The following is a 12,194-nucleotide window of genomic DNA, read 5'->3' as shown; positions in this document are numbered from 1 at the left end:
GAAAAAATAACCAGATGACTCTAAGAGTTCTAATAAGGTCTTGAGAAGATAATTATGAGATAAAGCATTTTATAAATTCAAGATTACCTTATCACTACTAACATTAATATTTATTTATAATTAGCTTCAAAATTGGGACCTATGGCCACCAACTGAGTCACACATTGAACCTAATGGAAGACAAATATTTTATGGTATGAAAATAGATTCTTGATTACAGGTTGAATCCAAGAGATTATAATTTATAAACCAGGAAACAAGGCATAAGGTCCTATTCTCAGACTTCTAGGTAACTCAATTTAAAAATCTCTCAACTTTCCATAGTTTTAAACTAAGTCCTAAGTTTTTGTTCCAATAACAATTTCTTTACTCAAATGAAACGCATTATGAATGACCAGAAAAGCAACTGTGTCTAAAATTGAGATTTGAGAGTCTGATTTTAGTTATGAAAGTTCCCCTCCCAAAAAATGCATAAGTTTCCAAGTTCAAAATTCAAATAATGAAAAGGTAATAGATTTATAAAGCAATAACCATGACAGTCAATCACGAGTATCTACATTCTAAAAACTCTACAGCATAAAAATATTAACAAAACTTGCAGCAATTAATATTAAAATACTTCACACTAGTTATTTTATAAAAACAATATTTAAGTAAATCTTATATTTATACTAAAGAAAACCACTTTAAATAATACCTTCAGTTCTCCTATGCATGGGTAACTGTGGCTGAAGAGGTGACAATAAATTATCCAAAAGATTAAGCAAGCTTTCTAATACTCCACTATTACTAAGTGATCTTTGACCAAGGCAGGAAAGTAGCATGAAGACCCTAAAAGAGATGTAAATAAAATACCATTATGAATCAATTTGCTCATTTAAAAAACATTCACATTGAAATTTATTTTTTTCCAAGATTTTATTTATTTATTCATGAGAGACACAAAGAGAGGCAGAGACATAGGCAGATGGAGAAGCATGCTCCCTTCAGGGAACCCAATGTGGGACTTGATCCCAGGACTCCATAATCACAACTTGATCTGAAGGCAGATGCTCAACCACTGAGCCACCCAGGGGTCCTCACACTGAAATTTAATAGACAAATGACAGGGTATGTGGTTCTTAGCATGATTTATTATCTGGAGCTATGATGCTAAAATTAGCTCTTTTCAAACTCTTTCTTATATTTCCTAACTATATCCATAAAAAGTCCAGAAAATTTTATCATAGTCTCAAATGAATACATATAATACATAAAGTAACAATCTATTAGGAAATACTTATAAACACAGATCTATAAACTCTACAGATGCAAATGAGGAAACTAAAGAATATAGTTTAGTTGTATTATGTATAATTTTCTTCAATGCGTGCTTCACTGGGCATTCCCAAACCCTGGAAAGACATGCTTCATTTCTCTGCTCAGTATCCACATACACAGGATTTCAAAATCTGAACTCTAACTGTGAAAAGTAGAAATTACTAATAAAAAACAACTCCAATATTTTCTGACCTACCTATCTTGTGGAAAGATGAGAAGCTGCTCTGAATTGTACAATTCCTGAAGAACATTAGAAAGAAACTGACCCCACCATCTTTCACCACCACAGAGTTGAACAAGTAGAAGACCAGTATGCAACCGTATCTTTGGGGTTCCACTGATGCACAAGTGTTTAAAAAGCTCTTCACAGGCCTGGGCATGAAATGTGCTCTGCAAAACTGCAGGAACAGAGTGTCCTATTACAAAACAGAAAACAATAAAATTTCCTATTTAAGTGTATGCTGTAGTATCAGTATCAGCATACCTAAATACAGTTTCTTATTCAATAGCAATCAATACACAATTAAATTCTATTTATTTTGGTATTCATTTATTTATTCTTCACATGTAGAATTTTAAGTGTTAAATACTGGAGGAGGAGAAAAGCTAGCATTTGAATCAACTATATTTCTTCTATGTGGCATTGGGTGTACCAGATATTTGAGTATGTATGTGTATGCATGTGTAATGATTAACAATAGCTCTCGGTTAGAAAAATCATAGTGTATTGTTAGCAATTTATTAACAGTTTCACAATAACAATATTAATATTTTGCCAACAACAAATGATACACCACATCAACAGCAAAGACTTAAAAAAATAATCAAAAATCCATTTTTTTAAAAAAAAGGAGAAATATGGGGGGGCGGAGTATTCATAAATACTCACAAAAAATAATCAAAAATCCATTTTTTTAAAAAAAGGAGAAATATGAGGGGGCGGAGTGAGTATTCATAAATACATTAGAAAGAATATCAAAATGAACAATAATCAGGAAATATTAACACGATAACAAAATATGCAAAAAAATCATATCAAACACATTTCCAAATACAAACCATTGGAAGAGTGAAGGAGACTGAGCAAAGTGTCCAATAAATATCTGATGATGGTACGCAACTGCTCTGTGGAAGACGTCTGAATTAAATCTTTTGGATCTGACGTTTCATTTAACGACTTCCGACTTGCACCAAGAGCTACTTTGAGCCTCTGCACTGCATTATGAGCCAAATTCAGTTGAAGCTGTAGCTGAATGCAGTCTTGATAGGCAGAAAAAACTCTACTGTCTTCCTCAACTGCTTTGTCTGGTTTTCGCAAAAAATACTGTGCGTTGTTAGCACTGTTGAGAGGAGGAAGATCAATACTTTGCAGAAGAGTTTCTAGTCGATGACAAGCTAAGTTATATCTGTGAGTAAAAAATAAATGTACAAAATAATTCCTGCAACGTTCTCTTTGATCTATGTGTACAAACATAAACTAAAAACTGAATCTCTAAAACACGTTAACATTAAGAAGAATTAATCGATTATTAAATACTAAATGAAGCCAATTATTTAATCACAATATTTTAATTTATGAAATATTATTGTAACATTCTAGTTTCTAACCTCCTTTTCTTCTTTTTTTAAAGTTTATTTATTTACTTATTTTTTAGTAATCTCTACACCCAACATGGGGCTCAAACTCACAACACTGAGCCAACCAGATGCTTCATTCTTTTGTTCTTTTCTATATATCTATGCAAAGATATTTTTTTGAAAAAATATATGTAACACATACAAAATAAAGGGTTCCAGTAAGATTAAAATATACTGCAATTTTCTAATAACCTGCACTGTATATCCTCTTGTAGAGCAACCATCATTGCTAAATGCTGGTCAATTTCTGGTTGGTTTGCAGATTCACCCTCTCCCCTTAAAGGATCATGCATTAACTTCAGTTCGCTTTCCCAAGGCAAGATATATGTATGACCGTAGTAAAATCCTAGTGGGATTTTGGCTCGGGCATTTGTACTTCCATAACGCCCAATGACAGTGATCTGAAATTAAAAAAACAAAAACAAACAAAAAAAACATTAATACACATACACAGCAATCTGCAAAAATACAATTCTGAGCAACATATTTAAAAAGATCGTTATACTTTTTAAATATATGTCTGAGTATCTTGCATAGCTTAGCAGAAACAGAGAAAGCATATCAATTCATTGTCTTTAAGTTCTTTACCTTCATGAATCTGCACACAGGCGGTGGTATCAAATCATGCAGAATTAGTGAATGGGTGCTTATATCAGTTGCCACTACCAGTCGCCTCCCATCCACCTCTTCTCCTAATGTCCAAATGTCAATTGATAAGGAAGCCAAGTCTCCACAAGTGGGAATCAATACATCTGTCAACAGTATTGGTCTGCCAAAATCCAAGGTCACAAATCTCCTTGCTCCTATTGGGAGAGAGAGAGAGCAGAGTTGACAAAAAAAATATCATTGTTTCAATTAACCAAAAGACAGATTAAAAAACAGTTGGGAACACTCATATTAAAATAGGAAATCAACTTATTCAACTATAAATAAATGGGAAGGAAAGTAAATAAGTAGCCCTCAAAAATTTTCTGAAATCTCAATCCATGCTAAGACTTAAGTAAAAAATATGTAAGTGTAAGTTTGTTACTATGATGGCAATCAATTGTACAGACAAGCTTAATTTAAAACATTAGAGTAGAAAAATTTTATTATCAAAAATAGTATACAGATTAATTCAGAAAGTATCTGATATTCCAGTCATCTGGTCATTTTTATAAAAACTCCCAACAAGATGCATTAATATCATACTGTATGGCTTGATTTTAGCTATATCAAGTCTTCTTCTTCCAGAGTTAGAGCTCACATTGCGGTTACAGTGTAAAGTAAAAGTACAAGGTAAAAAGCATATGCAATTACTACCACTAAAAAAAAAAATCTCTTAGGGCACCTGGTTGGCTTAGTCAGTTAAGCATCTGCTTTTAGCTAAGGTCATGATCCCAGGATCCTGGCATCGAGCCCCACATTGGACTTCATGCTCAGGGAGAAGTCTGTTTCTCCCTCTCCTCTGCCTGCTGCTCCCCCAGCTTGTGCTCACTCTCTCTTCTCTCTCAGGCTCTCTCTCAAATAAATAAATAAAATCGTTTTAAAAAAAAAATCTCTTGGGAAGATCCTCCAGTAAAGATAGACACAGCTTAACTCAAACAGTGTTTTTGCCCAGGTCCTAACACCACCACGGTCACTTCAGTTTAGTACCAGGTGAAGTTGATGGCATACTCTCAAGGGCCATGCTAAAGAGGCAGTATGCCCCTATGTAACCATTAGAATCATACTCTGCATGGCTGAGATGTTCATACTACTGAGACGAATGGAAGAAAGAACAGTTTTGCATCTCTCATCTCATACACATTTCAGAATAAACCCAATTAGTGAAACAATAACAGAATCATTAATAACAGAATTCTTTTTCTTCTTTACCAGGTTGGGGTGAGGAGCACCTAATAACCTTGACAGCTGCATGTTACAGTGAAAGGATCAAATAAACTGCTAGAACTTGTGCTACTTTCAGTGAAGCTAGTTTAAAACAAAAAGGTAGTTACCCATACTTACCTAAACAGAAAAACTATTAAATAACAAAGAATGTAATTCTATATCCTACAGTCAATTCCATTTATAAAAACCAAACTTCAGTGTAAACAACTGCTCATATTTCATAACACTGCACACCAACAAATCACACTCTAAACCATTTACATGGTTACAAACACCAATGGTGATACCAATGGAGTATTAGTCGAACAGAAAAGACCATTAAGAATTTTATTTTTTAAAAACTCTCTTCCAAAGAAGACACAGCCCAATGCAATAAAGCAAATATGGTTCAACTATTCATGTGATGAGAGGTAACACAGTATCCATTATATTCATATTATTCTCTTCTATAAATCACATGGACGGATTCTGGTGAACTCTGCGGCAGCTCAAGCCTGGAGCTAACAGTTTGGCAGGATTGTAAGGTTAAATTGCCTGTAGTTTACTAGTAAATATGCTCTAACTGAAAGCACCTATCCCAGTCACAGATCACTGGCATAAAAATATGGCTATAAACTTTGGTAAAATTTCAGTTATTGAGACCATGCAGTATTATTAATCTTACTCAGTTTTCAAAATCAACAGTAATTCTCTCTGCTATTTTCTGGAAATGATTTCAACAGCAGAGTGCTGGTCTTAAGAATACTAAAGTGTAATTTCTAATGTAATGATGACTGAGCAGCTATAATGGAATAGATACTTATGTCTATCACAGTTCAACAGGCATGATTCACGTATAGGTCAGATTCAAGGTCTAGTCAGAGTTAACTACCCTACCCATCAGCATTTCTGCATTCAACGTGGTGAGCACACAGCTGAGCCTTATGTAGTGCTTATTCTTAATAAAATGTACTTACCCAGGAACAAATGGGATTTATTTGCAAAGGAAAATCAAACTACATAATATTAAGACTCAAAGGACTGGCAGACTAGGCAAAAAACAGTATTTTAAGAAAGTCAAAGATTACCTGAATGCATTCGCTCTATAATAATGGACTGGTGGGGTGGAGGTTGAAGAAAATGTGAAGCATGAGAAATTGCAAGAGCTAGACCAGAACCAAGTGGATTCTAGAAAAGAAAAAAGTATAACTCTATATTGATATTACTCTTGCTCTATACAAACTAGTAACTGTAATATCAGATTAACAAGCCTCATTTCCTGATGTATATTTTGTAATACTTTACAAAACAATCTAATTTAATGTTTTAAGCTTGTATAAGAAAATTTTGCCTTTTCATGTTAGTGTATACATCAAAATATTTTTAAATGTCTAAGCGAACACCTATTTAAAATATAATTTACCATTCTGGACTTGTTGGAATTTTTGTTATGTGCAGCAAGATTGACTGTTGGGGGATCAATAACTGAGCCTGGGAAAAGCTGTGCAAGTTCGGCATTAATCACAACAGAAACTGCTTCATTGGGTGGGGTGAGTGGTGGAGTCATAAAAAGTGGTGTTGTTTTTGGAGTGGGTGGAATAACATCAGATGGGTGGATGAAGAAGCCGGGGGCTGCCGCCGGGTTGGAAGGCACAGAGTTGTGAACAGGACCTACTGCTGAGGCTGCCGATGCCGCGGCAGCTGCTGCAGCTGTCGTCTGATGTAACTTGGCTTCCAGCTTTGCTTTCTGTAAAAGAAGTAAAAGCCACAACATATAGACTAGTCTTGCCTGCCCAAACTGTGGGGAATACTACACAGGAAGAGCTTAAAAAGATAAAGATGATCTGATTAACTAGATCTTAGTTAAATAAAACTGAAATTAATAAAAAAATGGACTCAACATGAATTGAGTATTTCTTCACTATTTAAACATCATTAAATATCTGATATACAATTTCTCGTGTTTGGGGGAACGAGGACTTCCACAAAGCAAAGGTGGAAAAGAAGAACAAGTAGATGTAATAAGGAAACAAAGTTCTCCTCAAAGCAAAATATTAACAGGAGGAGGTATATTCTCATGGTGCCTAACCTGATACAATGTCACCTACAAATGCACAGGTTGCATTTAGACCACAATGAAATCTCCAATTTTAGTATATGTGCGGCCGAAGCAAGCACTGAAATCTCCAAAACATCTGCCATTATTACTAAATTTTAATCCATGTGAATTCAATTCATCTCTAAAATGTTTCAGGTTCTCAGGTTCGAAAAATACAATTAGTATTTTTACAGTTAGTAACTAACATTTGACCAAGAGTGTTGAAACAGGATGGATTTTTACTTAGAGATAACTCCCAAAAATATCAATTATATTCCCTCAGATATTTATCAAATTTAGATATATCACAAAGACGTTACCTCCATTTTTGTAGAAACTGATTAGCTCAGATCAGTCAACCTACTTTCCTTTACGAAATTAATGGGTCATTTTTACAGTACTTTTTCAGCTTTTGAAGTTTAGAGACAGCATGAACAAAGAGCCAAAGAGTCTCCAACCTGTTGCTGAAGCTTCAAAAGCTGCTGCTGTTTCTCTTGCAGCACCTGCAGCTGTTGCTCGGCTGACGCCATTGCATGAGAGAGAGACTGCAAAGCTACCTGGGCTGCTGAACTCAGGGCTGTCGAAGCTTCCCCAACTGTCCCCGATGACAGTCCACCTACTGCAGGAGTAACCCCGAAGGAACTCACTGGCATAAGACAAGGGGGGAGAAAAGGAATGAGGAAAAGGTTCACACAGAAACATATTCCAAGTATATTATCTGGACATTAAAACTCTAGTCTCATTTTAAAAGATAAGAATCTATAGAGTATCAATAGAGGAATCTTAATGGTAAAAGTATATTGATTAACAGTAATAGTATTTGAATTTAAGGGATCGGGAAACTACTTCTAAATCAAAGAAAAATTAGTGTACTTTTTGAGCTTAAAAATATTTTCAGCATATAAGAAATTTCATTTCTTATGGCTAAAATAACACAAAATGAGAGTAATCTTATTATATAATTCAAACATAATGAATAAACTGAAATATGCTTTATTAAGTTTTACTATAGCAATACCTCCCTCTCACTCCCCCAAAGAGTTCCAAAAAGCCCTTCAATATAAGAACATCATTTAAGGGACGCCTGGGTAGCTCAGTGGTTGAGTGTCTGTCTTTGCTCAGGGCATGATCCCACATCGAGCTCCCTGCGGGGAGCCTGCTTCTCCCTCTATCTATGCCTCTGCCTCTATCTCTGTGTCTCTCGTGAATAAATAAAATATTAAAAAGAAAAAGAACGTAATTTTAAAAATCTGATGACACTTATTTCTTCATTTTAAAGCACAGCCTAGGGACACCTGGGTGGCTCAGTTGTTGGGCATCTACCTTTGGCTCAGGGTGTGATCCTGGAGTCCCAGGATAGAGTCCTACATCAGGTTCCCTGCACGGAGCCTGCTTCTCCCTCTGCCTATGTCTCTGTGCCCCTCTCTCTTTCTCTCTGTGTCTCTTAGGAGTAAATAAATAAAATCTTTAAAAATAAATAAACAAACCAACCAACCAACCAACCACAGGCTAGACCAAGTCTGTCCCATGCAGAATATGTAACGCAAAGTTTCCTACCATATGCTTCCCAGAACACTAATATGGAGAGAAACATATCCAATTTTACCCATGTCAGGTAAGTCTGGCACATACTGCTTAGCCATGAACATTATCATCATTAAAGGCTCTACAAAATCCTTTAAGTTGAATAATTTCTTTGACTTTCCTTTTCAATGTTACTCAAATATACATTATAAAAATCACTCTCCCCATTAAATATTTACCAATATTTGTTGAAAACATTACAGAAAAAAGTACAATAAAAGCTTAATTTCACAACTTAATGAAACAAGTCAGCACAAAACAAGAAGTAAAGACCAAGTTCAATAACAGCATTAATATTTATATTATAACAGGCCTTTACTAGAAAGTTATATTGGGGAAGAATAACCACTACAATAATAGCAAATGTTTAGAATGAATTACCATGTGACATGGTTTTAATTAATTACCTATTCAACAGATGAACAACCCTGGGAAGCAAATACTAGAACTCTGTTTCTTAGTTAATGGCTCAAAGAAATTGAGCTCATAGTGGTAGAACTAGAGGTGGAACCACAGATTATGTGAAACCAAAACCAATGGAAGGGCAAAGCATGGAAGTTATATCAACTCCTTTTATCTTTGCATCTTCACCTTGCAAAAAAACAAAAACAAAAACAAAACAACAAAAAAAAAAACCGCTCGGGTATCTTGACAGCCTATCTTAACATCTAACAATGCTATACCGTGCCAGGATTTAAAAAAAAATAAAACTATTTAAAAAACTAAGCTGTAATCAAGAAGATAGCAATAAATGAACCTGTCCATAGCCTCTTACAATTAAAAGTGTCCTCAACTTAAACAAAACACACTTAATACAGAACAGCCACACCACACGTCATTTAACTTCCAAGAATCCAACTATATAAGCATGGTCAAAGAAAGAGCAATCATAACTCACATAAGCTATGTGCCCCAAAATGAAATCCATCCACTTCATCTAATGGTCCACCAATGAAACAGCTATTAATTCCAACTGTAGAGGGATAATTATTACACTTACTGATATTGTACTAGTACCTTTGGGATAATTAATTTTCAATATTAACCATGTAGAGTTTAGCCCTTTACTCACTTTAAAATCCCATGCCTAAATAACACTTATGGGAAAATGAATTAAGTCACCAGAAACACTTGAGAGACATAAACAATCCAAAAGAAGTAAAGTCATCCTACTACTACAAAATTTTAAAATCGTTTGACCAGTCTGAATTTTCAATATCTTTTTCTATTTTTATATAAGTGCCTTAAAAACCAGATATAAAAATAATGGAGATGTGAACAAAATAAAAATGATGAGACTACCATTTCTATTCGGTATCACACAGAAAGCCCTAGAAAGCACAAGAACAAGAAGAAAAAAAGAAAAAAAAAAAAGAATGATTAGAAAAAGTCTTAACAGGGGATCCCTGGGTGGCTCAGCGGTTTAGCACCTGCCTTCAACCCAGGGCGTGATCCTGGAGTCCTAGGATCGAGTCCTACATTGGGCTCCCTGCATGGCACCTGCTTCTCCCTCTGCCTGTGTCTCTGCCTCTTTCTCTCTCTCATGAATGAATAAATAAAACCTTTTATAAAAAAAAAAAAAAGAAAGAAAGAAAGAAAGAAAGAAAGAAAGAAAGAAAGAAAGAAAGAAAGAAAGAAAGAAAGAAAAACTCAACAGATAACATGATTGTGTTCATAAAGTCTTTAAGAAACTATAAAATTATATTTAGTAAGCTAATATAGCAGTGTCACCACATGAGATTAATATACACAAATCGATTACATTTCTTTATACCAGCAACAAAAAAAATGGAAATAAAATTAAGAAAAAGATCACTTACAATAGCATTAAAAAAATCAAATGGCTAGGGATTAATCTAAAAAAGATGTGTGAAACACCAACATTGAAAACTAAAAAACATCTCCTGGAGTAACTGAAGACTTAAATATATTAAATATGCCATGTTAATGAAGTAAAAGGCTTAATATTAAGATGTCAATTCTCCCAAACTGGTTTATATTCAAATTCTAAATTCAAAAAAATAAGCTTTTTGGTGCATAAATTAACAAGTTGACTCTAAAATTTAAATGGAAATACAGAGATCTAATGTATAGCATCTTGATAATATTAATGCTGTATTATACACTTGAAAGTGGTTAAAGAGTAGATCTGAAATGTTCGCCCCACAGAAAAAGAACTGGTAGTTACATGATAAGACATAGGTATTAGCTAATGCTATGGTGGTAATCATTCTATAATACATTAATGTATCAAAACACTGTATTGTACACCTTAAACTTGCTCAATATTATATGTCAACTATATCCCGATAAAGCAGGGGAAAAACAAATAAAAAACACACAGAATCTTTAAGAAAAACATTCTTTAAGAAGAAAAATGGAGATCCCTGGGTGGCGCAGCGGTTTGGCGCCTGCCTTAGGCCCAGGGCGCGATCCCGGAGACCCGGGGTCGAATCCCACGTCGGGCTCCCAGTGCATGGAGTCTGCTTCTCCCTCTGCCTGTGTCTCTGCGTCTTTCTCTCTCTTTGTGTGACTATCATGAATAAATGAAAATTAAAAAAAAAAAAAAAAAGAAGAAGAAAAATGGTGGGGGCGCCTGGGTGGCTCAGCATTTGAGCATCTGCCTTCATCTCCATGTGTGATCCCAGGGCCCGGGATCGAGTTCCGCATCGGGCTCCTTGCAGGGAGCCTGCTTCTCACTCTGCCTATGTCTCTGCCTCTCTCTGTGTCTCTTATGAATAAAAAAATAAAATCTTAAAAAAAAAAAAAGAAAAATGGTGAAAATGAATGATTCCACTTCTATGTATATGCTCAAGAGAACTGAAAACACAAAACTGTACACAAATATACTGCACAGCAATATTTGAACAGGTAAAAAGAAGTAACATGCCTGTTAATAGTAGATAAACAAAAGGAGGTACATAGAAATTGTTATAAAAATGGTATATCCATACAATGGAATACAATTCAGTCATAAAAAAGAAGTATGTACTGATACACACTAAATGGATGAAACATGAAAACATTATACTAAGTGAAAGAAGCCAGACAAAAAAGGACCACAAACAATACAATTCCACATTTATATAAAATGTATGGGGTAGGCAAACCCAAAGAGACACAACATAGATTACTGATAGCCAGGCAATGGAAGGGAATGGGAATTGGGAGTGACGCCTAATGATTACAAAATCTCTTTATGGTGTAGTGGGAATATTCTTGAATTAGACAGTGATAATGATGCACAACAAACTTTATATCAATTTTGTAAATCTACCAAAAAAAAAGAAGGAAAAAAACGCCCTGGTGAACATATACTATCAGATTTCAAAGCTTAATATAAAGTTACAATAATTAAGACAATTAGGTATTGGCATAAGGCTAGACAAATGGACCAATGGAACAAAAACAGACTCATGCCAACAGCAGAGACATGATTTTTAACAGTGGTAACACTGCAATAGAGTCGGAAAAGGATAGTTTTTTCCCATAAATAACACAGAAGAGAGAATTAGTAAACTAAGACGAATTAGAAGAAAATACCCATAGTGAGCGGAGAGGTTAAAAAATGGAGAACTGTATCATTTATACTGAAGTATAACACACATGGAATTGCTATGGTGGTAATCATTCTATAATACATAAATCCATCAAACCAATAAATTGTACATCTTAAACATATAAAATTGGAAACACAAAACAG

General features: G+C 34.7%; 1 protein-coding gene across 9 annotated transcripts in view; it reads right to left on the bottom strand.

Annotated features, from left to right (window-relative positions):
- Positions 1-12,194, bottom strand: part of BIRC6 (baculoviral IAP repeat containing 6) — a 227,110-nt gene that overhangs the window by 128,756 nt on the left and 86,160 nt on the right. For 7 of the 9 annotated variants that reach the window (XR_008664705.1, XM_055327045.1, XM_055327046.1 and 4 more), the window contains 8 exons: positions 7,366-7,553; positions 6,233-6,556; positions 5,898-5,997; positions 3,547-3,761; positions 3,151-3,359; positions 2,380-2,726; positions 1,517-1,736; positions 698-831 (listed from right to left, as the gene is read on the bottom strand). Coding sequence is in view for 8 of the 9 variants with exons in the window: in XM_055327045.1 (XP_055183020.1) it covers positions 698-831; positions 1,517-1,736; positions 2,380-2,726; positions 3,151-3,359; positions 3,547-3,761; positions 5,898-5,997; positions 6,233-6,556; positions 7,366-7,553 (1,737 nt within the window). In the remaining variant the exon portion in view is untranslated. The remainder of the gene's footprint in view (positions 1-697; positions 832-1,516; positions 1,737-2,379; positions 2,727-3,150; positions 3,360-3,546; positions 3,762-5,897; positions 5,998-6,232; positions 6,557-7,365; positions 7,554-12,194) is intronic. The other 2 variants (XM_055327050.1, XM_055327051.1) reach the window with 2 other exon arrangements.

The sequence above is a fragment of the Nyctereutes procyonoides genome, unplaced genomic scaffold (assembly GCF_905146905.1).
Source record: "Nyctereutes procyonoides isolate TBG_1078 unplaced genomic scaffold, NYPRO_anot_genome, whole genome shotgun sequence".
Lineage (NCBI taxonomy): Eukaryota > Metazoa > Chordata > Mammalia > Carnivora > Canidae > Nyctereutes > Nyctereutes procyonoides.
This window is presented reverse-complemented; position numbering and strand designations above follow the sequence as displayed.